The following is a 27,749-nucleotide window of genomic DNA, read 5'->3' as shown; positions in this document are numbered from 1 at the left end:
AATCAAAGTGTAGAAACATCTCAAAGATGATCCAGAGAAATGGGATGCACCTGAGCTAAATTTCAAGTGCCATAGCAAAGGGTCTGAATACTAATGTCAATGTGATATTTCAGTTTTTTCTTTTTAATAAATTTGCAAAGTTATCAAAAATCTGCTTTTTTCTTTGCCATTATGGGGTATGGAGTGTAGATTGATGTGAAAAAATAAGGCATAAGGCTTTCTGAATGCACTGTATTTTAAAAAACACTTTTTTCAGTAAGTCAAAACAACATTGGAAGATATGCTACTCACCTGCTCATAAGCCATATTTTTCGGATATACATCTTTTTCTTCCTTTCATTATTTATTTATTTCTTTTTTGTGGAGAGGGGGCGAGTTTTGTTGTCGTTAGTGACATTCACTCTGATAAGATGATCACCTGTAATCACCGGTACTCCTCAAACCATCAGATCCATCTGCGCAGAATCGAAGCCAAACTCACATAATTACCAAAACAATGTTCCTCTGCAAGTAACTTGCAGTTTCACACTTCAACCACTAGAGGGCCAAAAGTTACATAGTGTAGCTTTAATTTACACTTAAATCATAACTGGTTTGATTAATCTTTTGATAATTAAAGTTCCTTCAGATTATACATTTGGTAAATTTAAATAATTATAGATAAGTTAATCATCTTTTGATAATTGTCAATTGTGCCTTGTGTCCTAATACATTTATTTGAATTGCTAAATCTATTGTCATAATTCCAATTAGTAATAAAATCCACACAATCCACACAACACTACCCAACAGAAAACAAAGTTAATTTAAGTCAGTATTGAATGTTTAATTTAGTCTCATACTTATCTGTTCTCATGAAGGTTTACCACAAAAATGTATTTTGACTTGTCCCCACCATCGAAAGGTCTGAGACCACTAGTACATTTTTTTTTTTTTAATTTAATTCCTTGATTTGTCATTACAAATTATATTATCAGCATTACAATTTGAGTGAAAAATGTCAGTATTCAGCATGTACTCCTTTTGCTTTAATGACACAGCATGCACTAGAGCTGGCATAGACTTGTGCAAAACCTGATTATCCATGTAATCCCTTTTTAATGTGGTCTCAGACATTTGGACCCCACAATATATATATATATACAGTACATATATTGACAAATAACAAATAAGTGCTCCATTTTATAGTGCATAATGTTTTCTCTCTATTAATTTTTTGGTTCCTTTAGCAGATTCTTTAGCATCATGTCATAGCAGACAGGATAGTTCAGTTAAGTTTTACTAATCTTTATGTAAGCCTTATTTGCTATAAATACAGTAACAACCGGCATTTCCTCTTATGACACATTACACAGTAGCTAACATTAAGTAACTTGAACTCATATGGATTTCATCACTGTATTTAATGTCAAAATAAAACTACAGAAACAAAAGTAATGCCAATGACAATTATGACCATATTTTTTATATGACAAGTAAAATCCTATGCATTTTATGAAACATATTTATTGTTTACTAATATACAAGCAACAGAGGATTTAATGGTTATATGGTTAGAAACCCTTCAAAATACATAACTGAATAACATAACTAAACACTGAAACACCAGGAAGCTCCATCATACTTTAATAAGTCTTGAATATACTCAATTATTTTTCAATTATTTACAGTATGTGTTGAAAATAATGTGATCTGTGCAGGGTAACTGATTTCACCCTTTAGATCCCTCTCTCTCATCTGACAAACAATTCTCAATCAGGTCATGTAGAGAAGAGAAGCTGGGTCGGTCCTCGCTGTTGAACTCCCAACACTGCATCATAATATTGTTCACCTGAAAAAATAAATAAAATAAAACAAGCTTATATCACATATATTTTCCACATTTTAATCCTTATTTTATTCCACATTTATCAACATTCTATCAGTTTTACCAAAGAATCTGCTACATTGCTCCTATAATTTGATTGTACTGCACTAAAATAAAAAGTATAGTATAGTAACTGTAGGCAGATTACATATATGTATAAAACCAACATTTGTCAAACAGACCGATTTTGATTGAAGTCTGTCTTTGCGTTTACCTTTGGTGGACACTGAGATGGCACTGGTAACCTCCAGTTATCTTTAAGAAGATTAAGAAGATGGATGGCCATGGATGGACTCTGGACATAACTTCCTATCTTCTGGATACACAACTGCATGAAATAATTTATAATAAAGCAGGTTTATAAAGTTAATAGACAACCATTTAAAGGAATTGCTTGCCTTTAAAAGTCGCTTGATTGATCTTGAATGGAAGAAAAAAAAGTCATACTGGTTTGGGACAACATGATGAGTGTAAAAGATGAAGATGACAGTGATTTTTATTTTGTGGGATATAATGCCTTAAAGGGGCAATTAATGGTCATGGTGCTAGTTATTAATCCATTACCTCACATGTGAGTGTACCCCATAGCAGCACTATGATATGACATGAATTGACTCTTTATTTACTCACCCTTTTGGGGTTTCGACTGATTTCACAGTATGAGAACAGCTCATGTAGAACAATGCCAAAACTCCATACATCTGACTTGTGGGAGAATTTCAGTTCTGATATAGATTCAGGTGCATACCTGAATAGGAAAGGACATTGGAAAGAAGTAGGAAAAGCTTAACAGATATGACAAGTAATTGATGCAATCTTGTGATTTTACATCAAAGAATTGTTCCTTCAACAAAATGTTTCTTTGACTAAATAAGTAAACACAACATGGCTGTTTTATAGAATGAGATATGTACTTTGTTGATTCCAAGACATTCATTTGTGAAAATTTTAGAGCATACAAATTCTGCACTATGCTCACTTCATGGTGAAGTTTACTAGATTATTTAATTCTGTAAAATGTGTTGTCTGCTTTAAATCTAAAGAGTTTGATATAACTGTCACCAGAATATGGGGCTTTCTCCTGGCTGTGTGACACGGTAGTACTCCTTGTCCACCGGTATGATCTTCGTCAGTCCAAAGTCAGCGATTTTCACCAGAATGTCGCTGGCTACTAGAATATTCCGGGCAGCCAGATCCCGGTGAACATATCGCATGCTTTGCAAGTACTCCATTCCCTACAGAAAGAATTTTCCAGTGCTCACATGTCAGGACTGTTGTTTTAAAACAAATTATATATATATATATATATATATATATATATATATATATATATATATATATATATATATATATATATATATATATATTGAGCTGTCAAAATTGACGAATTACTCATGTGATTAATTTAAAGGGTTAGTTCACCCAAAAATTAAAATCCTATTTACTACTTACCTTTAAGCCATCCCAGATGTGTATGACTTTGCTTCTTCAGCAAAACCAAAGTGAAGATTTTTAGAAGCACATTTCAGCTCTTTTTGTCCATACAAGCAAGTAAACAGGTACCATTAGACTGCTGGCTATTTGACGGTCCAAAAGGCATATTTAGACAGCATAAAAGTAATCCCCACGACTCCAGTCAAACAATTAATAGCTTCTAAAGCAAACTGAAATAAAAATGCCTTTTGGACGTCAAATAGCCAGCAGCCTCATGGCACCTATTCACTTGCATTGTATGGACAAATAGAGTTGAAATGTACTTATAAAATCTTCATTTGGGTTCTGCTGAAGAAGACATATACATCTGAGATGGCTTAAAGGTAAGTCATGAGAGAATTTTAATTTTTTAGATAGTCACAGTCTACCGGCAGATAAATATTGTGAAGGATGAGAGTTTTAGAGATTTAATGCCCATTGCAATGAAAATGCAACCTATGTGTGGACTAGTTTTTTCAATTAGTCAAACTCCCACTTAGACTTTGGTAAACCTTTAATGTTACTTGAATTGCTGCTATTTTAGTGCATTTCTGTCTTTATACTGTAGAAGGCTTTGTTTGGAAAATGTTAATAAAGCACTATATTATTACATATTGTTTTGTTTTCTTTCCTGAGAAAGAAATAAATGCGTTTTGACAGGAAAAGAAGTGTAGAGTTAAATTTCAGCACTTTCAAAATTTGCATTTAATCATGTGATTAACTACAAAAAATGATGTGATTAATCCCGATTAAAAATTTGAATCAACTGACAGCACTAATATGTGTATATATATATATATATATATATATATATATATATATATATATATATATATATATATATATATATATTCACACAGAAAATAGTCACCACACAAAATGTGTGATGTGCATATAGTCTGTTTGTACCTTACAGATCTGTGAGGCAAAGAGCAACAGTCTTCGACTGCATACATTCTGTCTGTTTTTCTCCATATAGCCAATCAGACTGCCGTACGGAAGGTACTCCATCACCAGTCTTGTGCTGAGCCGACCTGGAAAAAAATAAGGATCTTTCAGAATGGGCAGACTGTACTGTTTGGAAATTGATCAGTAATCATCAAAGATAGATTATTTAAATAAGTATTAGACATAAAGCAAGGGAAAAGATGGTAGAGTCTAACCTGCACTGTAGCAGATGCCCTTGTATTTGACAATATAGTCACAGTGCAGAGAGCTGATGGTCTGGATCTCTCTCTGGAAGTCTGCCATATTGGCCTGTTTGTTAGACTGCAGTTCCTTAACAGCTACCAGATCGCCAGTGTTATCACCCCATGGATCATAACGACAAAGCTCCACACTGCCGAAATTACCCTAAACACATGTGTATACATAAAACATGTATAAAACAAAACTGTATAATCATATTTTTTTCTCTAAATTTCTGTTTTGGCTCAATAAAGTCATATCAATACATTTCATCACATTTCTAATGATCCTACTGTAGTTATAAAAGGTAGCTCTCTAAGACCTTTTATCAATTTATCAAACAGAACAGTCGATCTACATTTTAAACAAAGCAAAAATTCTATAGGATGACTAAATAATAAAAAATAAAAAAAACCATTAACATTATACAATAAGATTCCATTAGTTAACAACATTAGTTAGCATGAACAAAAAAAATGAACAATACTTTTACAGCATTTATTAATCTTGGTTAATGTTAATTTCAACATATACTAATATATATATTTTTAAATCAAATGTATATGTTAACATTAGTTAATGCACTATGAACTAACATGAACTAACAATGAACAATTGTATTTTTACTAACTAGCATTAACAAAGATGAATAAATGCTGTAAAAAAAAAAAAAAAAAAAAAATATATATATATATATATATAGTTCATTGTTAGTTCATGCAATAACTAATATTAATGAATGGAACCTTATTGTAAAGTTTTACCAAAAATTGTAGTTGGAGCACTGAGGTAATGTATATACAGTGGCCAAAGACTATTTAGACACTTAAGCAAAACTTAAGAATGGATTAATTTAGTTTTCATAGCCATGTATGAAGTCAGTAGCTCAGGTTTACACAGATGTCCTTGCAGACTAACCACAGTAGTTCATCATATTAACTATGGACTACTAACATTTGATGACCAAAATGTGTGCCTGTACTGTCTTTCTTGAAAATATATGACTTTTTATTTTTTTATTTTTTTTTTTTTTTGTCTAATACAATGACATTCATACATTTTAAAGTGTGGCTTAAAGGGATAGTTCACCCAAAAATGAAAATTCTCTCATCATTTGCTCACCCTCATGCCATCCCAGATGTGCATAACTTTCTTTCTTCTGCTGAACACAAATGAAGATTTTTATAAGAATATCTCAGCTCTGTAGGTCCATACAATGCAAGTGAATGAGTGCCAAAACGTTGACGCTCCAAAGAGCACATAAAGGCAACATAAAAGTAATCCATAAGACTCCAGTGGTTAAATCCATAACTTCAGAAGTGATATAATAGGTGTGGGCAAGAAACAGATCAATATTTAAGTCCATTTTTGCTAGAAATTCTTCTCCCTGCCCAGTAGGGGCATACGCATTAAGAATGTGAATCACCAAAAACACAAGAAGAAGAATGTGAAAGTGAAAGTTAAAGGAGATTTATTGAGCAGGGAGGAGAATTTGTAGTAAAATTGACTAAAATATTAATATTGATTTAACCGCTGGAGTCATATGGATTACTTTTATGCTGACCTATGTGATTTGTGGAGCTTCAAAATTTTGGCACTCATTCATTTGCTTTGTATGAACCTACAGAGCTGAGATATTCTTCTAAAAATCTTCATTTGTATTCTGCTGAAGAAAGAAAGTTATACACATCCGGGATGGTAAAAGGGTGAGTAAATGGTGAGAGAATTTTCATTTTTGGATGAACTATTCTTTAAGACTCCAAATACAAATGCAGAACAGTGTCTGCTATAGGTGGAATGTTTATCTGCACTTTTGCATTGTACCTTCCCCAGAATGGAGATGAAGCACAAGTATCTCTCCTCAAAAACATCCTGCTGTTGCTTCCTGACCATGTTTGATCTTCTCCAGAACCCATCACTCTTGGGGAGTGTCCCAGTTGCATGAAGGATCTCATAATCTATAGAATAAGGATTAGAACCGCCATAATGGTTGTTTTGTATATACAGTATATATGTAATTATGAATTTTTTTTTATTTTTATTAATAGTATACACAAAACACATTTTGCAGTTCTTAGAAACCTGGCACATCATGTGTTTATGGTCAGATTTTACAGAGACTGTCAATCTTAATGTGCTGTCTATGCTTGCAGAGTTAAAAATTTTTAATTTTTAAGTAGTGCTGTTCTCAGCAAGTTTCTAACTTTTAGATTTACTTTTGAACAATTTGGCATTTAAACTGAAGTTACCTGATGTGATGAGGCTGTTTAGTTGGCGGATGATGCTCCTGCAGGATGGTCTGAGCTCTGGCTGATACTGCATGCACTGAGCGATGAGGTCGGCCAACTCAGTCCACTCCAGTGCAGGCAGGTTTGAGAACCGCTCATAGAACTGCTGCTTCTGAATACAAAGCAGGACAGCAGGAGTTTAGCATTAATTTGATGGTTGTTTGACACTGAATTTTGCTTACAGCTGAATGTATTTATGTTCAGTATGTGTACTTCTTCTCAACACTTACAAACATACCATGGTATTGACTCTACCAATATGGTAATACCAACTATATTTTAGAATATCTTTGAAATACTATGGTATATTAATATAGTAATCATACAGAATTATGGTACAGTATATATCAGAGATATACAATTTGATACCATCGCTACACCATCAACGAGCTTGAGTACATGTGTAACTGTCATATTTGTGTAAAGCTGGCTCTACACTAGCTGATTTTTCCAATGATTTTTGGGTGTTAGCTTTATTATCATAATCACCAGCCAGGCAGAGGGAGACAGATCGTCCATTAGCACCTCTCAGCGGGAGGTGTTAATCACTTGACCGTTGGGACTCCCTGCTGAGTTAATGGCTTCAAGTGCTGAAAAAACTAATCTGTTTTGTTTGAAAAAATCATTCTGTCACTGAGAAGAACTGACAAGATGACAAGCTGATCAGAACTTTTTTTTTTAATCACACTCTGCTGCATATCACAAACGCTGATTAAAATCCAAAGTGATTCTGTCATTTTGCAGAAATAATGCAAAAGCAACTATTGAGAGAAAAAAAATAACCTTGACGGACATTTTACAGTTTTGGTGCATTTTAAAATATATCCTTGTGAAAGCCAACTGAACCATGAAGAAAATGCAACATTTTACCCTCTATTTTGGAACAATCAAGCAAGCTACATGTCTGAAAACTCTACTGCAATTGCAATTTTACTCATGTTATTATTTTGTCAGAGAGAGATAGTTGCGGTGAGTCATTATGTGCGTCACCCCTCCACCGTTTTTAATCAGCAAGTGTGACATACCTCTGACTGAAGAGAGTGAGATATCAGCAAATCAGTCAGCATGTGTGACACCCTCGGCCAAAAAGATTTGTTTTGAGTCTGCTAGTGTAGAGCCAGCTTAAAAGAGGTTGTGTAAAACAGATATTTCTCTTTTTCTCTTAAAGATAGCTTGCTGTTTAATTTATGTTCATGTAGGGTGTCTGTACTTGTATGAGGTCCAGGCCCTGCAATGGAGCTTCTCCACCGCTGAAAATCTCCCACAGAGTCGTTCCAAAGCTCCACTTGTCACACTCCAGCTCTATCTCAAGTGTTTCAAGCACCTCCGGTGCGACCCATGGAATTCTATCCAAAACCACTGTATACATAGAAATGTGCATATAGTGGCATTATCTCTAATCATGTTTTGGGGTAATATTAATAAAGACTACAATCTCTATTATTCTCTCCCTAATGAAATACTACCCTGTAAAGGCAAAACATAGTAACTACACATTTTGTCAAAATTTTATTATTGAAGTCGGGTCTTAGCCGTAAGCATTATTTGTGGCCGCTGGCCAGTAGCAGGGAGGCGAAGCTCGCATTAGTCTGTCACCCCTCCAACATCCGACTGAAGATAGCGAGATCTCAGCAAAACAGTCAGTAAATGTAACACAGTCGGCCAAAATCGAGTTGGCTAGTGTGACGCTGGCTATCCACTATGATGTCTGCCCTGTGACAGACGGGTTTGGCTCAACTATGCTCAGAATGATAGAAAACAGAGTGAGACCATTTTAAAATCCACATTTGCCTGGACAATGAAAAGGCTTTGAAGCCATTTTTTGCAGTTGCAGTGTTTGCCATAGTTACTCCGTTTTGGTTTTAAAGGGCGTATAATCTTCATCAGTCTTCTAACTACAGGTACCTTCAAATAAGAATAAGACTGGATTCCTGACCATTGTGAATGTTTTAACATTTAGTCATTTAATACAGATATTTACCTTCTCTGCCCAGCATTGCCATGCTGATGCCTGGGTCACTAAGTTTAATAAAGGGTGAGTTATCAGAGGAAGGGTCACCCTCTCTGGCCAATAGCAGATTCTTTGCACAAATATTCCCATGCACAATATTCTTCTCCTCCTGCACATGGCACACACACACACACACACACACACACACAAATTAACCTCTGGTTAACTATGGTAATATATTTGTTTATTCTTTGGCTATTGACAATAGGATGGATAAAAATATAGATTTTATGATTAATCACGATCCTCATTTGAACAATCCCGATATCGATTCTTTAAATCCCAAGATCAATCGTTTACTTTTATTTTCAAGTTTAATTCAGAGCATAGTTTGGGCCCCGTTATTAATTTGTTAAATTAACATTGTCTTACTGGACAGAGTTAAAAGGTGCACTGTAAAAAAAGAACTGCTGAGCAAACTTAAAAAATCAAGGCAACATGATGCAGTAAGATTTATGAGTTCTCTCAACAACTTCTTCTTAATATTTGTCCTTAGTAACATTGCTTTGTTTAGTAAATGGGAATTAGTTTGTTCACTAAATGAAAAAATTGCTGTTGAGAGAACTACTAATTTTGTTCAGCCAATTATCAATCATGAGAACTTCCATTTTGTCACCATTTCAAACTTATATGAGGTTTAAATTACTTTTGCATGAAGTTAACTGCAATCTGTGCCTCCGAAGAAAGGAACATACAGTTGTTTGACATAACACAATATACCTCAATCCTTAACACACAAACCTCAATAATGGTGACAATCAACAAACCTCATTAAGTTAAAAGATGAGCTCTTAACATCACTACACAACAATGAACTAACAGTGGCAAAAAAAAAAAAAAAAACGATAACAGTACAAATAAAGCCAGCAAACAGCTAAAAATAAGCATATAACAATAACCGCATAATTTATTCATGTTGCAATGCATGCTGGTAAACCGCAAATCAGCAACATTGTTTAATATGAAATTATTCGTTCAGAAACTCTGTTAGGCTAGTTGGGACAACGTTTGGGGGAATACTGTTGGTCTAACATGAGTTTTTATGTAGATGCAAAGTAATTTCGTAGTGTCTGTGACTCAAAAACCCCCATAAGCTGGATAAAACACAATATATTTTTTACAGTGTGTCCCTTTAATCTACAGCATTAGCTGAGAGAGAATTTCTTTCACTTGTAAGCAGAAAACGTATACTCAAAAAGCCTGCACCCTATTAAAGATGACTATATGCCACTATATGCAAGAAATGTTTAAGTTTTACTCTAAGATTTTTTACTGCACCTCGCTGTAAACCTTAAACTTTTCTCACATATAGTGGTGTATGTCATCTATTTAAACAATTACAGTTTGCAGCTTTTGTATATACGTTTTCTGTTTGGATTTTTGTGGCCTACGCACCTATACACTGACTTCTTAAAAGGCACGGGGTGAGTTCCTTACAACTTTTCATATGTAAGCAAAATGGACATTGTAACTAAAATATACCTGAATGGATCAGAATAGAATAAATGGGAAATCGGGACTGAATTGAGAGCTTGTGAATCAGAATTTAATCAAATTGGGAAATCTGTATCGATACCCAGCCCTAATTGACACGTTAGGAGGGAATGTGGTAGTCTGAATTTACAGTGCTGTGAAAAAGTAAGTACACCCCATAAACAGTGTAGTTTTTTTTTTTTTTTTTTTTTTTACACATAACATTTTACATACAGTATAAGGACATACAGATTTTGGGTTGGCATTTCACCAACGTTGAAACCCTGAATTTATACCCGTTACACCTTGAACAGAAATGCATATTTCTTGTGTAGAAAAACGTTGTACACCATTACACCAACTTTCCATGGTATGGAAGAACCAAAGGGGACAAACTACTATATGGCTGTACTTTTTTTTCCATAGAAGACTATTACATTTATTTTTGATATTTTCGCTGAATACAAGATTCTAAATTAAATAAAAGATTTGATCCGTTACATCATATCACCTTCACCAATCAATATACTGTCCAATGTTTCAGTATCAATTTATCCACATATGATAAAAAGGAGATACATTTTCATGGGGTGTATTTACATTTTCACAGCACTGTATGAATCTAATATTAAAAGGGTTTGTTCTCATCTGTACCAGTTTTAGTTATTAGGAGGCAGTTTATCATGCAAGGACATTTCTTGTTACCAGGAAGTTGAGAGCACAGGCCAGTTGTTTGGCCACGTCCAGTTTCCAGCTGACGGAGACAGATGTCCTCCTCTTCAGGTACAGATCCAGTGCTCCATGCTTCACAAACTCCTGCACCATGATGTCTGTGGGGGTCAGTGGAGGACACACTTTACTGGTCTGCACTCTTTGACGTGGTTGTATTCACAGGTACTTTAACTGGCAACCTGCATCACTAACGGCACTCCAAACCCATTCAGAGTTCAAGAAAATGTAAAGTGCTCTTTCTACTAAGGTCATTGCATTTTTCTTTTGTGTTTAGACATTCATTAAAGAGTATCACTGAAGCACCAGTAACCTAAAGAGTGCTTTAACTTTAACAGAAACGTGAGCTTTTAAAGAAAACGACTCGGTTACTGTCGTAACCTCCGTTCCCTGATGGAGGGAACGAGACGTTGTGTCGATGTAGTGACACTAGGGGTCAATCTTGAGAGCCCGAGACACCTTCAGATCTTTGAGAAAAGGCCAATTAGAATTGGCGAGTAGAATTTGCATGCCACTCCCCCCGATATACAGGTATAAAAGGGAGGCTGGAATGCGGATTAATTCAGGTTTTTGCACTGAGGAGCCGAGACAAGGTCCCAGCCATTACAGCGGTGTAGTTCAGCCTGTGGCAAGAGGGACGCAACGTCTCATTCCCTCCATCAGGGAACAGAGGTTACGACAGTAACCGAGACATTCCCCTTCTGTCACTCACTCGACGTTGTGTCGATGTAGTGACACTAGGGGTCCCTATACGAAACGCCACAATGGCTGAACTGTGTTACGTGAACTGCCGTTGCAGGTGTAGGCAAGCTACTGTGAGCATAGGAACAGATGCACTCGGACTGCACGTAGCCTCCCCGGACGCCCCAAAATGTCATGTATTTCTCAACAACCCTGAGGTGGGGAAGGAGACATATCTAGTATGGGAGCAGGCCGCCGTCAGCCGCGGCCTTTTCTCTCTAAGTTTTTCTCTCCACAGAAAATTAGATTCGGCTGGGTCCTTTAAATACTCATAAAATGCGCTGGGGAAGGCGTTCTTTTCCGTTCCTATTCTTTAAGCGGGAAAAGACCCCAAGGAGACCACACCCTGCCCTGAAGGGGAGGGTAAAAAAGTGGCAAATACGTCATATGGGCCTAAGGCCGCATGGAAGAGGTGCGGCGGTAGGTCCTGCCCTTCATAGGGGAGGAGCTCTACAAACGCAGCGACCGGGGCAGAGAGGGCTCTGCCAAGGGAGACGCGGGTCTACCGAAAAAGGGAGACCGTACCGCGGAAGATACATCACAGGAGGTTACCAGGGTAACCGAGACCTGTGGAGCACTTACTCCAGTACAGGGCATGTTAGCACACGTACTGGGTCTGACTACGAATTCCTCTGCTGAATTCGAGGGCTAGGAGGAAGGACATCCAGGGTTCACAGGTCGTGAACACGCATGGGAGAGAAGGGTGCACAGCTTCACCTCGTGGAGGGGAAAGGCACTATACACAAGCGGTACACCTGGCCAGCTGTCCCACGTAACGAAACGTACCTGTTCGTACCTGAAAGAACACGGGACGAAACCGGCTCAACACGGAGATTGTAAAATCTCGTGAAGGTATTGGGTGTTGCCCAGCCTGCTGCTCTACAGATGTCTGCTAGAGAGGTGCCATTGGCCAGTGCCCACGAGGATGCCACTGTGGAGATGCCATTGTGGAGGTGCTCGAACCCGCAAGGGGCGGGCATGGACTGGGTCTGGTAGGCCAAAGCGATGGCGTTCACGATCCAGTGGGAAAGCCTCTGTTTGGAGACAGCGTTCCCTTTCCACTGTCCGCCGAAGCAGACAAAGAGCTGCTCAGAGCATCTAAAGCTCTGCGTGTGATTCAAGTAGATGCGCAAAGCACGCACCGGACACAGCAACGATAAGGATGGGTCTGCATCCTCCGGGGGTAGCGCTTGCAGGCTCATCACCTGATCCCTAAAAGGGGTCGTGGGAACCTTGGGCACATAGCCCAGTCGGGGGGTCAGGATCACGTGAGAGTCTTCCGGACCTAACTCTAGGCACTCTTCTCTGACAGAGAATGCTTGCAGGTCCCCGACCCTCTTGATGGAAGTGAGCATGGTCAGGAGGGCAGTCTTCAATGAGATGGCCTTTACCTCGACTGACTCTAGGGGCTCCAACGGGGCTCTCCGTAGGACTGAAAGGACCACGGAGAGGTCCCATGAGGGAAAGAGGCGTGGCCTAGGAGGGTTAAACCTCCTGGCACCTCTCAGGAACCTGATGATCAGGTCGTGCTTACCGAGAGACTTACCTTCAACAGCGTCATGGTGTGCTGTTATAGCAGCTACATAGACCTTGAGAGTGGAGGGGGACAGCCGCCAATCCAACTTCTCTTGCAGGAAGGAAAGCACTGACCTGACTGCGCACCTCTGGGGGTCTTCGCTACGGGAAGAACACCACTTAGCGAAGATACGCCACTTCAGGAAATACAGCTGCCTTGTAGAAGGAGCTCTGGCCTGAGTGATCGTGTTAACCACTGTGGGCAGTAGACCAGTTAGGTCTTCCACATCCCATCCAGGGTCCAGACATGGAGATTCCAGAGGTCTGGTCGTGGGTGCCAGAGGGTGCCCCGTCCCTGAGAAAGAAGGTCCTTCCTCAGGGGAATTTGCCAGGGAGGTGCTGTCACGAGGGGCGTGAGGTCCGAGAACCAGATCTGGGTGGGCCTATACGGAGCCACGAGAATGACCTGTTTCTCGTCCTCCCTGACCTTGCACAGAACTTGTGCAAGTAGGCTCACTGGGGGGAACGCGTATTTGCGCAGCCCCCGGGGCCAGCTGTGTGCCAGCGCATCTGTACCGAGGGGAGCTCCCATCAGGGCATACCAGAGCAGGATTCCCAGGAGGCGAACAGGTCTACCTGTGCCTTGCCAAATCGACTCCAAATCAGCTGGACCACCTGGGGGTGGAGTCTCCACTCTCCCCTGAGTGTCCCCTGCTGGGACAGAGCATCTGCTGTGGCGTTGAGGTTACCAGGTATATGAGTGGCCCACAGTGACCTGAGTCGCTACTGACCCCAGAGGAGGAGGTGACGGATCAGTTGCGACATGCGACGAGACCGTAAACCACCATGGTGGTTTATATAAGCCACTGTCGTCGTGTTGTCCATCCAGACCAACACGTGCTTGCCCTGAATCAACAGCAATAGCCTCCGCAGGGCGAGCTGTACTGCCAGCAACTCGAGGCAGTTGATGTGCCAACGTAGGCGAGGTCCTGTCACAGGAGACAGCGGCTGCATGCCTGTTGCACACGGCACCCCAGCCTGTCTTTGATGCGTCTGTCGTAACCACGATGGGCTTGGACACTTGCTGTATGGGGACTCCAGCCCGCAGGAATGCAAGGTCTGCCAAGGGCTGAAAAGGCGGTGGCAGGCAGGCGTGAGAGCCATGCGGTGTGTGCCGCAGCGCAATGCGTACCTCGGGACTCGGGTCAGTGCTGTAGCAATCTCATATGCATCAACCCGAGCAGCGTGACTGCCGCTGAGGATGCCATATGCCCCAGGAGCCTCTGAAAGTATTTCAGTGGGACCAACATTTCCCGCCTGGATAAGTTCAGGCAGTTCAGCACTGACTGCGCACGTGTGAGGCGCGCTATCATTGACACCGAGTCTAACTCCATGCCGAGAAAAGAGATGCTCTGAACCGGGGAGAGCTTGCTCTTTTCCCAGTTGACCCGAAGCCCTAAACATCTGAGGTGTGTGAGAGTGCGCTATAATCAGCCAGTCATCATTGAGTATGCGAACGCCCACTTCCCTTAACGGGGCAAAGGCTGCCTCTCTGACCTTCATAAAGACGTGAGGGGACAGGGACAAGCCGGAGGGGAGGACTTTGTACTGATATGCCCGACCGTCGAACGCGAACCGCAGGAAGGGACTGTGTCGAGGTAAAATCGAGATGTGAAAGTACGCGTCCTTCAGGTCTACCGCCACAAACCAATCTTGATGCCGGATGCACGTCAAAATGTGCTTATGCATCAGCATCTTGAATGGGAGTCTGTGCAAGGCCCGGTTCAGAACTCGCAGGTCCAAGATTGGCCGCAACCCACCGCCCTTCTTTGGAACGATGAAGTAAGGGCTGTAAAACCTCTGTCTCACCTCGGCTGGAGGGACAGGCTCTATCGCGCCCTTCTGTAGGAGGACCGCGATCTCCACCCGCAGGATGGTGGCACTCTCGTCCTTCACTGATGTGAAGAGAACGCTGCGGAATCGGGGCGGGTGCCTGGCTAATTGAATCGCATAGCCGAGTTGGATGGTTCTGGCCAGCCAGCGCGACGGATTGGAAAGTGATAGCCACACGTCCAAACTCCGGGCAAGGGGCACCAACGGAAGGATTGCATCCAGTGTTCCTGGGCTCGGGCTGGGGCGGAGCCGGTTGAGTTTATGTCGCCGCAGGGGGATGCCCTCAGTGAACAGACGGCGTGCACACTCTCGAGCCGCATCCCTCTTTAACGCATCCCTCTTCCGTGTCCCTCATCTCAACCAGGTTCAGCCACAGGTGGCATTCCTGGACCACAAGCGTGGACATCATCTGCCCGAGTGCGCACGCTGTGACCTTAGTCGCACGGAGGGTGAGATCGGTCACCGAGCACAGCTCTTGTAGCACACCGGGATCAGAACTACCCTCGTGTAGCTCTTTCAAAGCCTTGGCCTGATGGACCTGTAAGAGGGCCATGGCGTGCATGGTGGAGGCGGCCTGACCGGCAGTGTTGTAGGCTTTAATCGCCAGAAACGAAGTCGTCTTACAGGCTCGGGAAGGGAGTTTCCCGGGCGACTCCGCCAGGTGGTGGCGCTCAGCGGGCACATGTGTTCCGCGATCGCCTTATCCACCTGGGGTATCGCGGCATAAACCTCGGCCGCCCCACCGTCGAGGGTAGTGAGAGCAGATGAACTGAAGGATCGGGTTTGGGCAGCAAAAGGTGCCCTCCACGATCACGTCAGCTCGTCGTGCACTTCCGGGAAGAAGGGGACTGGAGGGGGCGTGGCCGCGAGCGACGCTGCCGAACCCAGAAACCAGTCGTCAAGCCGCGAATGCTCAGGGGCGGGTGGAGGGTTCCACTCAAGCCCAACACTCGCGGCGGCCCGGGCAAGCATGGCGGTCAGCTCCGCGTCGGCCTCAGACTGGGCTGCCACACCCGAAGGCGGCAGCCCGGTCAAGTTCTTGGCGTCCGACATCACCAAGGCGCTCTCCGATGCAGTGATTGACATCTCATCCAGCTCACGAGCTCCGAAAGAGACATTAGGCTGGCACTGAGGCGAGCTGCCTGTCTCATTCCAGAACTGGACAGGCGGTCCGTGGGGGTTTACCAGGCGGAACCATACCCATTGAAGTCCCCGAATTGCCTTCAGCGTCAACCAGGGCGGCCTCCTACCCATAGGTAGAAGGACCAGCGGGGGGGACAGATGAAGTGGCTTTCCCTCGAAAGAAGGAAAGCCGCGACCGCAACGTTGCCATTGTCATGTTCTCGCAATGAGAACATGAACCATCCACGAACGCTTCCTCAACGTGATTTTGGCCCAGGCACGTGAGGCAGTGATTGTGACCGTCAGAGGCGGAGAGGTAATGACCGCATCCAGGAACTGCACAGAGACAGAAGGGCATCTTTAAAAAGACGCGTCTTTAAAAAGACGTTCAACGTCACTGTGCCTGCTCTAACAGAGGAAATATACTCTTTAGAGGAAATAAACTCTTTTAAAGCGCTGTCGAAGTGCCCAGGGGCATAGTCTGCAGTGGAGTGCAGAGTGGAGAGAAAGCCGCTGGAATGCGCTGTATATCCAACAGCACACGCTTCTGAAGAGGTAAATGGATCAGTAGTAGTATTCAGCTGGCTGAAATACAACCGCTCGGCTCCGAAGAAAAATTCTGAATGAATCCGTATTCCAGCCTCCCTTTTATACCCGTATGTCGGGGGAAGTGACATGCAAATTCTACTCGGCAATTCTCATTGGCCTTTTCTCAAAGATCTGAAGGTGTCTCGGGCTCTCAAGATCGACGTTGAGTGAGTGACAGAAGGGGAACACTTACTTTTGGATTTGTGCACACTGATGCCATAGACCAGGAGAAGGTGCTTGTGGGAAATTTGACTCATCAAACTGGCTGCCTCAAAAAAAGACTTGAAAACAACAAGAGGAAACCATTAAACAATTAAGGAAAGTCCTCTCCTTGTCCTGTTATTAACACTAGCTCTTATTACATGTAATTCCTAACATTCTAGTTTTCCTGTGGACACCTTTCAGGGCAGGTTTGATAACAACACATAATAAAATGGTTAGAAAAAGAACAAAGAAAGAAACTTAAAACATTTTTAATCTTAGACTTATCTCAAAATATATCTAAGGCAGATGAAAATATAATATTGTACCGTGAATCAAATAGAAAATCATTGCCATAGAGAATTTCCCGTTAACTGACAAGCTATGATGAAGTACATGTGTAATTAATTTCTTTATAGTACACGTCTCTTTGGACTTGATTTGCAACTCTCCAAAAGAAGTTCTAGGATTGAAAACACACCTCCCAGCAGTTTTTATGATTTGCGTCCAGAACTTTCAGAAGGACTTCTGTGGAGTGTGTCACCCCCTCCCGTTGGTCTGTCTTACCGCCTCTAAATATATGCGTGAAGGAACCTTGTCCTAAGCTCTCCTTCTGTTAAAAGATAAATGAAAAGCCATGAGGGGCACAGTTGTTTTGAGATTACACATTCAGACATTATTTTTTCATTACCTTTTTACCACCCTAGGAGCAAATGGCAAACACCTATCACATATTTACTTCATTAATACAGTACACATTCCTGGAGTTATTGTGAATCATTCATGATTTGTGCATGCTATTCCACAGAAAAGAAAATAGTTTGTCTTTGTTATCTTTAAAGAGATAGTTCACCCCCCAAAAATAAATAAATAAATAAATAAATGTACTCAACCTTATGCCATCCCAGATGTGTATGACTTTCTTTCTTCTGCTGAACACAAACAAAGATTTTTAGAAGAATATACCCAATATGCTGCCTTTGTGATTTTTGGAGCTTCAAAGTTTTGGCCACCATTCACTTGCATTGTATAGACATACAGAGCTGAGATATTCTTCAAAAAATCTTAATTTGTGTTCAGTAAAAGAAAGAAAGTCATACAAATCTGGGATGGCACAAGGGTGAGTAAATGATGACAGAAATTTTTGGGTGAACTATCCCTTTAATCAAAACATAACTTGCTTTTCCTCTAATATGTTTTTCCTTGTCTGCTGACATCATTCTGATGGCATGACGACAATAGCCAAACATGTTTTAACCACTCGCCTCCATCAACATACAAAGAATGTTTTTATCTTTGTTATCTTTTATCAAAATCAAGGCTGTCGATTTAATGTTAATTTTGTATGATTTATAAATAACGCGTTCAAAAATTAACGCAACCAATCATGCCCCTGACTAGTACGTAAATTCCGTAATAAGGAATGTTTCTACCATTGGAGCAATTTAAGCTTGATGTACCACCTTGATTCAGTAGGGGGCAGTCAGCACGCCAGCTCGTCAAACCAACAAGCAGGCAGCATACAGCCTTCCACAGACATGCTTTTGTGGTCAAATTCAGCTGGATGGAGCAAAGCAGGATGCAGGAATTTCGAGATGTGTTTTTCAAAGTATCAAACTACGTTTAACTTGAAATATCGTCCTAAAAATACAGTGCTTATGACTAGAGGCACTTACAACCAAAGTGAGACGCTCCAGAAGTGTCTGTCTGATGCGTGAGTACATAGACCAACAATTAAAAATAGAGCAGAGGGAAGTATAGGCCAACAACTGGGTTATATTCAATAATATGGAAATAAAACAAGCAATATTTTGACTTTAAAGCTACTTTTTGTATTTTCTAAATGCTGTACTGTCTTATTGCCACAATACAGTATATACAGTACATATATATTTACAATATCTGAATTATAATATTTATTACATATTATATTTATATTTATTTTAATTCTTATATTTAAATTACCTTTATTTTTGGCCCTTTCTCATTAAATATTGATGTGTGATTAATTCAGCGTATTAATCTGCATATCATGTAATTAATTCGATTAAAAATTTTAATCGATAACTTGCTCTACCTCTGAAATGACTTCATATGTCTCCATTCTGACATGGAATGCCCATTTTTCATGATCATTTAAATTCCAGGATAAAATCAAGTCCCGTCGTACTTTTTGTGTGCGTGTGTGTGTGTGTGTGCACTGATTTTTTTTTTTTACTCAGAAATACCCCACATTAAAAAGGTAAAAGGGGCTGTGAATGGCATTTCACATTGACTTGAAAGCAGATATTGACAAGCAGATTTCTCTGTTGAAATATCGTGGTGGCACCTAAGAAATATGAATGAAAATGTTACCTGAACCTGTTTATTAATGTTTATGTATACATGATCAGTGTGATCCTACCCAGGTGAGGTCATCGTGTTTAATCATGTGGAACTGCATGTGGCTGGGTTTGTGTCTTTGTAGCATGGGAGAACTGGGCATCTCCGCCATACTGCTGTTACGAAGAATGATCATATTGGTAAGTTCTGCAATGGAAGACAGTGAAGTTGAATTACACCTCAATAAAAATGAATCAAACTAGAAAAAAAAAAAAAAAAAAAAAAAAAATTTGTTTATTAACTGGGATTTAAAAAAATAAATAAAGTAATAAGTTACAAATGACAGTTGATTGAATATTCAGGTTAAATTATTTAAGTATTATTATTATTATAACAGAAGTTGTTATTTTTTATTTATTTTTTATTCTACAATTTAATAGGTTATTTTTTAATTCAGAATTATTCTGAATATTTTCATGAATTTAAACACAAATGATTCTTTTATGCCCATTCATTTATTACAATACACAACACAGCCCACACTGATAGTAAATGATGCATCAAACCCCCTATTTAATAATTTTTGATAAAATTACATCAGGAAAATTTTATAGAGAGCACAGAGCCACTAAGAATATTTTTAAGAGATTTTTTATTACATCCTCTGTTGATTTAGGAATAGGAATGTTGCATGTTTAAATCATTCCACCCTGTGGGGAGCCAAAGACAAATTTCCACGTGAGTGGACAATCATGTAATAAGCAGGATAACGTCAGTCGGTCATTACCACAAAATAAACTCTGATAGGGTGATCAGGACCCCAATGCTGAAATAAATGGATTAAAAATAATGATTGGAGTTTAAATTATTTTATTATGTAAGAAGAAAGATACCATAGATGGCCTGGGACAGTGTACATATTTGACCACAGATTGGCACAGTTGACCAAGATCAGAATCAAGTATTCCACAAAGCAATAAGTGAAAATAAAATTTTCCTATAATAGAATTCAAATAACTCTTTGCTTTTTAACTGGAGAAAACTTTACAGTTGTTTTGGAGTTATTAAAAGGAAAGCTTAAAAGAAAATATGGCATGTTTCACAAAAGTACCTTTTGGTCTGGGTGGGCAGCATTTGCCCAGGGTAACTGGGATGTCTGACATGAGAAGCGGTCTGTGCTGATAGAACTCTGTGAGCTGTCTCAGACTACAGAATGAGTTGTGGATCCCAGCCAGATTAAACTTCTCATTTTTCTCAATCAAACAGTCCTTGTAATCCATACCCAGAGAGGTCTGTTGGAACAACCAAAAGATGAGAAATACAACACTGGTGTCTACTCATTAACAATGCAGCCAATCTAAAACTGATTAAAATCAAACAGGAGAAACTGCTGCATGCTGCATTGAGTAAGATCAGCGTTGAGCACAATTTAGAATTTAGAAATTGGTTCCTTTCAACTTGTCTTCAAATTTAAATGGAATGACAGTAAGAAGAATTTACTGAATTGCAATTAAATTCATTTTTTTATACTAATTATACCTATTTAGACTGGCGAGACTGGTACCTGTATGCAAACAGTAAGGAAGTACTTGTCAAATTCCTTGGGACTGTGACGCAATAGAAACATCCCATTTTTGGCTCCAGCTTTCTTAAGCTTGTGCACAGCAAATTCTGACCTTTAAAAACAACACAAAAGTTGTTTATCACCTTATTATTTCCTTCTAATTTTACCACGCGGTTAAGTATGTGATTATGTACGTGATAGGGCCATGGCAGTAATTCTGGATGTCCTCCAACAAGCTTGGTGGGGCCACTTCTGTGCAGAAATAGTGGGTCGAGTCTGTGGTCAGTCTAAAATATCCATCAATCAGAGACACAAAGGAAAGAGCCTCTGTTAGGGTGTGAAATTCAGCCTCCTATTGGTGGAAAGTGAATCAGAGACATACAATTCAGGTCAGACAGTAATGTAAATTAATTACCATAATTACCATTACAAGTTCCAATTTTTGTACTACCAAGAGTTAAAGATGTCATAAGCGATGTTTAATTAAATAGCATGAAGAAAGTCTCTATTAGCTGAGTGACATTATTAAAATAGATGTTGTGAAATGTCACACCTGTCTCTATGAAAGAGCAAACAAAGATGTGACTGGGGACTGCAGTTTGATTCTCTGTTTAGCCAATCTGAAGTCTAAATGAGTCACTTTCTGCTCAGCAGCTCAGGAAGCTGAGATCGTGGTAGTGGAAATGGAACATTAAAAACCCGGTGTGTAAAGTGCATTTATCTTTTGAGCCTGCTCCAATTTTGGTTCTATTTACATGACGTCATGAGGGTCAATTCAGAGATTTCATGTTGAAAACGTTAATGGTTTTTACAAGACAGAATCTTGTAATTACGGTAATTCAACAAGGCATGAACGCACCATAAGTCTGGCAGAACTTCAAAATGGGTTCTCAGAGGGGGGTATTCAAAATATGTCAGAGGGTGCTGAGAGCAATCAGAAGAGATGAGGGTATTTATCCATGATATTAATCAAATCTATTGTCAAGTTCCTCTTTACATAACAACATTGATCAAACTTCAATTATACTTCTTTTGGCTTGTTTTTGCATAAAGTCGCTTATAAATATCGGCAGTCGTGGGTTGCGTTTTTTTGGGGGGCAATTTTCTAGAGTACGGTGGCTGCCATTTTGGTTCTTTGTACATGACGTCAAAATGGTGAAGTCAGAGCTTTTCCAATTTGTAATTAGATTAAGTAAAGTTTTTCAAGACAAACTTTGATGTTGGCTTGCCTTTGTCTGTAAGTTTTAAGTTTTAGATAGATAGATAGATAGATAGATAGATAGATAGATAGATAGATAGATCTGCTTCTGAGACCCTCAATCCGTGCATTTTATCACGTGGCTCGTTGTGCATGATACCGCGGAGACTCCCAGCATGTGGAGGCCCATGCTACTCTCCGCGATCCACGCACAACTTACCACGCGCCCCATTGAGAGCAAGAACCACTAATTGTGACCACGAGGAGGTTACCCCATGTGACTCTACCCACTCTAGCAACCATGCCAATTTGGTTGCTTAGGAAACCTGGCTGGAGGGTTTACTACCTTTTCTAATGAGTTTGTGTTTATACTGCAAAACAAATGTTCATATATGTCAATACAGGGCCACTACCAGGCAGCGGTCATCCTGGCGTGTGACAGTGACCACTCTTCCTTCCAGTGGCATCTCCTCTTGACAGAGACGCTTAATACTGATGTCTGTGATCTGGGGGAAATCACAGAACGTCTGCCAGTCCTGTAAACGATACCAGAGAGCTCAGTTACATTAGTGCAAATTCTGCAGAGCATCTATTTTAATCCAAGCACATACTACACAACTCAAGCTTGTCTCCTTTGATTTTTTGAGTGGGCAACTGGTGTGCGGCTAGAAGTTGAGTGGTCAGTGCACAAGGTTCTGACGGGCGAGAGACAAATTATATACAGAGAGAGTGCAACAGGAGAGCAAGGCATTTGGAAGTTGGACACAAAAATAATTAGAAAACCACCCGAACCGCTGTCTCAACATTATTTTCAGCTGTTTTTTTTTTCTTCTTCCCATTCTGTACAAATTAGTACAATAATGGCCGTAGGCCCTTCTTTCATGTTTTTATTATAAATTAACTCTCCCATGCGTGAGTTTCTGAATTAATTTCGGGATCATAGTTTCATTCAGGGTTGAATGGTTGTGTAATTGATACACCCAGTCTGAACAGAAACATGACAGAAAACAAAAGACTGTCCGTTGCAGGTTGTGGAGGGTGCGCTTGGCTTAACAGGTTTAGAACAACATGAGGGCGAGTTCATATTTGGGTGAACTATCCCTTTAAATCATTACGAGCACCTTTATAATGTATTATACATACAGTACAGGCTTTATAGAAAGAGGTAACAATTACTCCACTGCTTGTGCAGTCCCACCTGGCTCTCTGTGGTCTGTATCTGAATCCCTCCCTCTCCAGAGACTTGGACTGCTTTGACCCTTTGTTGCTCGCTCTGCTCTAACCATCCAGAGTGATGCAGATTGAAGCATTCTGAACCATAAGCAGGCTCCACCGTGCTCAATTCCATCAGATACTTGAGCTTCAAACTACGTTCTCCAGCAGAGCAGCCGCCAAGCTTCCTTAGGAAACGCTTTAGCGTCTTGCGAATCTGATACCTTGCCAGGCGACTCATACGCTGTATGTCTTGTCTGTGGGTCTCTGGGAGACAGGACTTGTAGCTGGAATTGAATATTGGAGTGGTTAAAGGGATTGTTCACCCAGAAATTAAAATGCTGTCTCATCCTTTCATTTCTCACATGACGTACATCCATCCATCCATTGATTCACTCCCTTAAACTTTTATCCTTTCATTTTTCCCTCAATGTCTATCCATCCATCCATCCATCCATCCATCTTTTCTTTCTGTTTTTGTTGTCTTTACCTTGTGATCCTGCAGATGTCTCCAAGGCTCTGGTTTCTCTCTTTGGCCATACGCCACAGATCCAGGACAGCCATCCCCAAACATTCCTGCTGCAGACTCAGAGCAGGAGAAATCCCACCACGTCCAGACACAAAATCACTGCGGGACTGAAACAAGACGATAAAGTCAGAGGAAAAATTAAGTGATCTTAAACAGCCAGGCCAAAAGTTTTGTTATGTCACCCTTTTGAAAACCAGTAAGAGTTTTGCTAGGAATGCGTCCCTTTTTTTAATTACATTGATATTATACCCTATCAACACTGGTAGTCTGTATGTACAGTAGAGCACTACAAATGAATGCCTTTTTAATCCTAGACAGATATAATACCTGGTATACAATTAATATTCACATACAGTATGGCCTTCAAAAAAAACCACAATTGCCTTTCCAAAAGGCATTGAGTTATTGTGATATCTGTACCTGAGCAAAAAGATAGTCAATGACGCTGTAGTCTAGCACAGCACAGATTCGTCCTCTGCTGAGGCTAAAGCGGTATGATGCTCTGGATCCTTGGCCAAACCAGCTTGAGAAGAAAAACCTTTGAGCATAAACAAAGAGAGAAAATCTTTACAACAGGGTCTCAAAGACCCGGATAGTTTCATACGACAACTCAAGTGTTAATATCTAGTCTAGAATCAATATTCACTTACTGCATTCTGGTTTGGCTTTTAATGATATCACATAAGTTTGTTGAGGATTTTTTAACAGTAGCCTAATATACATACATTTTTCAATGGCTTATTACAGGTTCAAAACACAAATGTAAGCATGCAGTAGATCTTAGGTCAGAGTACACGCCATTTTTAGATCCCATCTAATTTTAGTGTTTTCTGGAGTTCTTTTGTCAATTGAATTATTTGTGGAAAGATGACCCCTGATGGAGAACTCTATCTGGTTAGTGGCCCCCAGCTAATTTGAGACCCTTGACTTACAAACACAGAAAACATTCTGTTTCCATCAGTATATCAAATAAATATTCAGTTTCTGTCCTGTACATAATAGTAGGATACAGTAGCAAGAAAAAGTATGTGAACCCTTTGGAATTAGCTGGTTTTCTACATTAATTGGTCATAAAATGTGATCTCTTCTTCATCAAAGTCACATATAGACAAACACAATGTGCTTAAGCTTACAACACACAAACAATTATAATCTTTCATGTCTTCATCGAACACATCCCATTAAACATTCACAATGCTGTGGAAAAAGTAAATGAACCCTTGGATTTAATTGGTCAATCCTCCTTTGGCAGCAATAACCTCAACCAAGCGTTTGTGGGAGATGAGGATTAGACCTGCACATCGTTCAGAAGAAATTTTGGACCATTATTTCTTACAGAACTGCTTCTGCTCAGCCATATTCTTAGGATGTCTGGTGTGAACAGGTCTCGAGGTCATTCCAGAGCATCTGTGTTTGGTTAAGGTCTGGGCTCGGACTGGGCCACTCCAAAAGGAGGATTTCCTTTTTTGAAGCCACTCTGTAGTGGATTTACTTCTATGTTTAGGGTCATTGTCATGCTGCATCACCCAACTTCTACTGAACTTCAGTTGGCACACTGCCACCCTGACATTATCCTGTAGGATATCTTAATAAACTTGGGAATACATTTTTCTTCGTGGTGTCCTGCAATGGACACCATGCCTGTTGAATGTTTTCCATATAGTAGACTCATGAACAGAGATGTTAACCAGTTCCAGTGATTCCTTCAAGCTGTCACTCTGGGGTTATTTTTTACCTAATTGATCACTGACAGATGAATATCTAAGCTCTTCAAAATAAATTTGTAACCCTTTCCAGCATTATGCAATGCAACAATTCTTGATTGTAGGTCTTCTGAGATCTCTTTTTTGTGAGGCATGGCCCATGTCAGCTGATGCTTATCGTGAATAGCAATTTTTACAAGTCAAAGTAGCTCTAACCCACACTTCCAATATTGTTTCATAAATTGAATGCCAGGTTTGCCAGTTCCTGACTCTAATTAGCTTTTGTTGATGTCATTAGCCTAAGGGTGTCATTAGCCTACACTGTGTATGTTTGAATTATGTATTCAATATGTACAAGAACAATACAATAATTTGTGTGTTATTAATGAAAACAGATTGTGTTTGTTCATTTTTGTAACTTAGATGAAGATCAAACCAGATTTTATGGCAAATTTATACATAAATGCAGATAACTCCAAAAGGTTCGTATGCTTTATCTTGCCACTGTATATGTGTATATGTATTATGTTTTCCCTGAATAAAATGTGTAGTCATTACGGCTGTTTTACCTCACTCTGTAGTGAACAGTGATGGTTTCTTCACTCTTAAACACATGAGCTGGTGGATACCAGTATGAAAGATCCTCTGACGCCAGAGCAAACAGGTTGTGGAAGACAGGAACAATACCTAAAAATAGAAATATTCCATTTTAAATTATTGTAATATATGGTTGGTGCCTTTGAGAAAACAGAACATATTCGCAGATTATAGCAACTATCTTAAGTGTATTTTCTGTGTGTTTTAACCATGGTGTGTCATATACTGTAAAAGAAAGGCCTTGACCAAGGATTGAAGCAAAGGTTACTTTTGCAACACACAATGATGTAAACTCATATTAAATAAGAAAAGAAAAAAGTCAATAACTGATGACAAGGGTTTATATATGTAAACAGTTGTTAAACTTTAGGGATGCATGACTTATTGTCTATTAACAGTTATCACATTCTTGTAGACTAATTATATTATTAAAAGAATGTGCTGACATTATCTTTATCTCTTACCACTGGCTTTAGCAGCAAGCACACACACGCTCTCCGCAGTGATGTGCCCAGTGGGGATCGTGAGGGTGGGCTCTGATGTTAAAGTGGGGCTGTAGTACAGGTGCACCTGTAGGGCGGAGTCACAGCTGGACTTCTGGCTGCCTGCCCTCTCGCTCTTCATCAGTGGCACCTCTTCCTCCTCGTTTGCGGTCATCTCACCAAAGCAATCTCTTGACTGGACGAAAACCATTTAGATCTGAGTGTAAATGTAGAAGTTGGCTGTTCTATACACAGTATCTATGCATATTTATAAATATGTGTTTTTATCTTCATGCCCAGAAATAACATTCCGTTAGTATATATAATAATAAGACTAATGGAATATTATTTCTGGTCATGAAGATAAAAAGTGAATTATCTTGAGGTTTGAAGCAGTAATAAATGATCAATTAATAAGCTAAACTAAGTAATAAAAATGCACTCAAACATTACGAAAGTGTTTTAGGGCATTATTAACATTGTACTATAACTGTACTATATGATGTTAACAGTACAAATTCTTGGAACTAGTGGTCATACCCTTGACTTGATCAAAGTGAGAGCTCATTCGTGATCTGTACTTTCCGTAACAAACAAAGTCATGGGTGTTTTCCCAGAGCTCTCAACTACAGTCAGTTTTTTAATATTAAGCAAAGTAAAGGATTTTAATGTAATGTCTGTTTCATTTGATTTTGAAAATGTAATTTACCTGTTAAACACTGTAGTTAGACATTATTTTATAGAAACACACCCATCTATGAGTATTCGAACAATAATACAATCAAAAAGCCCATAAAAACAAACTAAACAGGAACCGTACCTACATCACAATTAAAATCTACATTTTAATGGGAGTCACTTGAATTGGTCATATACGCTGAAATGAAAAGCTATACTTCATATTACGATTTTAATAAAGAGAACTGAAAGCTGTTACCTGATGTTATTTAAGAAGATATAATGATGATTTTTTCATGTTGATGATCTGAGCAAATTCAGTAAGAGTATGATGTTGTGAGCTTCTGGTGGGAGGGATCAAATGAGGTTTCCGGC

General features: G+C 39.9%; 1 protein-coding gene across 2 annotated transcripts; it reads right to left on the bottom strand.

The window, feature by feature from the left end:
* Positions 1 to 1,384: 1,384 nt before the first annotated feature.
* LOC127414718 (tyrosine-protein kinase JAK2-like) lies at positions 1,385 to 27,749 on the bottom strand. 2 transcript variants are annotated; one of them, XM_051652934.1, is made up of 24 exons: positions 27,634 to 27,749; positions 26,679 to 26,892; positions 26,187 to 26,304; positions 24,335 to 24,452; positions 23,876 to 24,021; positions 23,372 to 23,672; positions 22,587 to 22,709; positions 21,170 to 21,327; positions 20,976 to 21,087; positions 20,523 to 20,703; positions 19,494 to 19,618; positions 17,571 to 17,702; positions 17,082 to 17,169; positions 11,006 to 11,130; positions 8,798 to 8,936; positions 8,027 to 8,175; positions 6,778 to 6,928; positions 6,353 to 6,486; positions 4,504 to 4,693; positions 4,250 to 4,374; positions 2,930 to 3,102; positions 2,498 to 2,615; positions 2,082 to 2,195; positions 1,385 to 1,831 (listed from the first exon to the last, which is right to left on the bottom strand). In XM_051652934.1, the coding sequence occupies exons 2-24, from the start codon at positions 26,869 to 26,871 to the stop codon at positions 1,712 to 1,714; spliced, it is 3,333 nt and encodes a 1,110-aa protein (XP_051508894.1). In that variant the 5' UTR covers positions 26,872 to 26,892; positions 27,634 to 27,749; the 3' UTR covers positions 1,385 to 1,711. The 2 variants fall into 2 exon arrangements, with proteins under 2 accessions (XP_051508894.1, XP_051508893.1); XM_051652933.1 differs by having other exon boundaries at positions 26,679 to 26,913; positions 27,634 to 27,719.

Source organism: Myxocyprinus asiaticus, chromosome 24 (genome assembly GCF_019703515.2).
Source record: "Myxocyprinus asiaticus isolate MX2 ecotype Aquarium Trade chromosome 24, UBuf_Myxa_2, whole genome shotgun sequence".
Classification (NCBI taxonomy): Eukaryota; Metazoa; Chordata; class Actinopteri; order Cypriniformes; family Catostomidae; genus Myxocyprinus; species Myxocyprinus asiaticus.
Note: the sequence above shows the minus strand (reverse complement) of the source record. Positions and strands in the feature narration are given on the sequence as shown.

Excerpts from the sequence above, each read along its gene's own strand:
- LOC127414718 (XM_051652933.1), bottom strand. The coding sequence starts at position 26,907 with ATGGTTTTCGTCCAGTCAAGAGATTGCTTTGGTGAGATGACCGCAAAC. Across the intron at positions 26,305-26,678 it reads GCTTGCTGCTAAAGCCAGTG|GTATTGTTCCTGTCTTCCAC; the intron begins GTAAGAGATAAA and ends TTCTATTTTTAG. Across the intron at positions 22,710-23,371 it reads TACAGACCACAGAGAGCCAG|GACTGGCAGACGTTCTGTGA; the intron begins GTGGGACTGCAC and ends TATCGTTTACAG.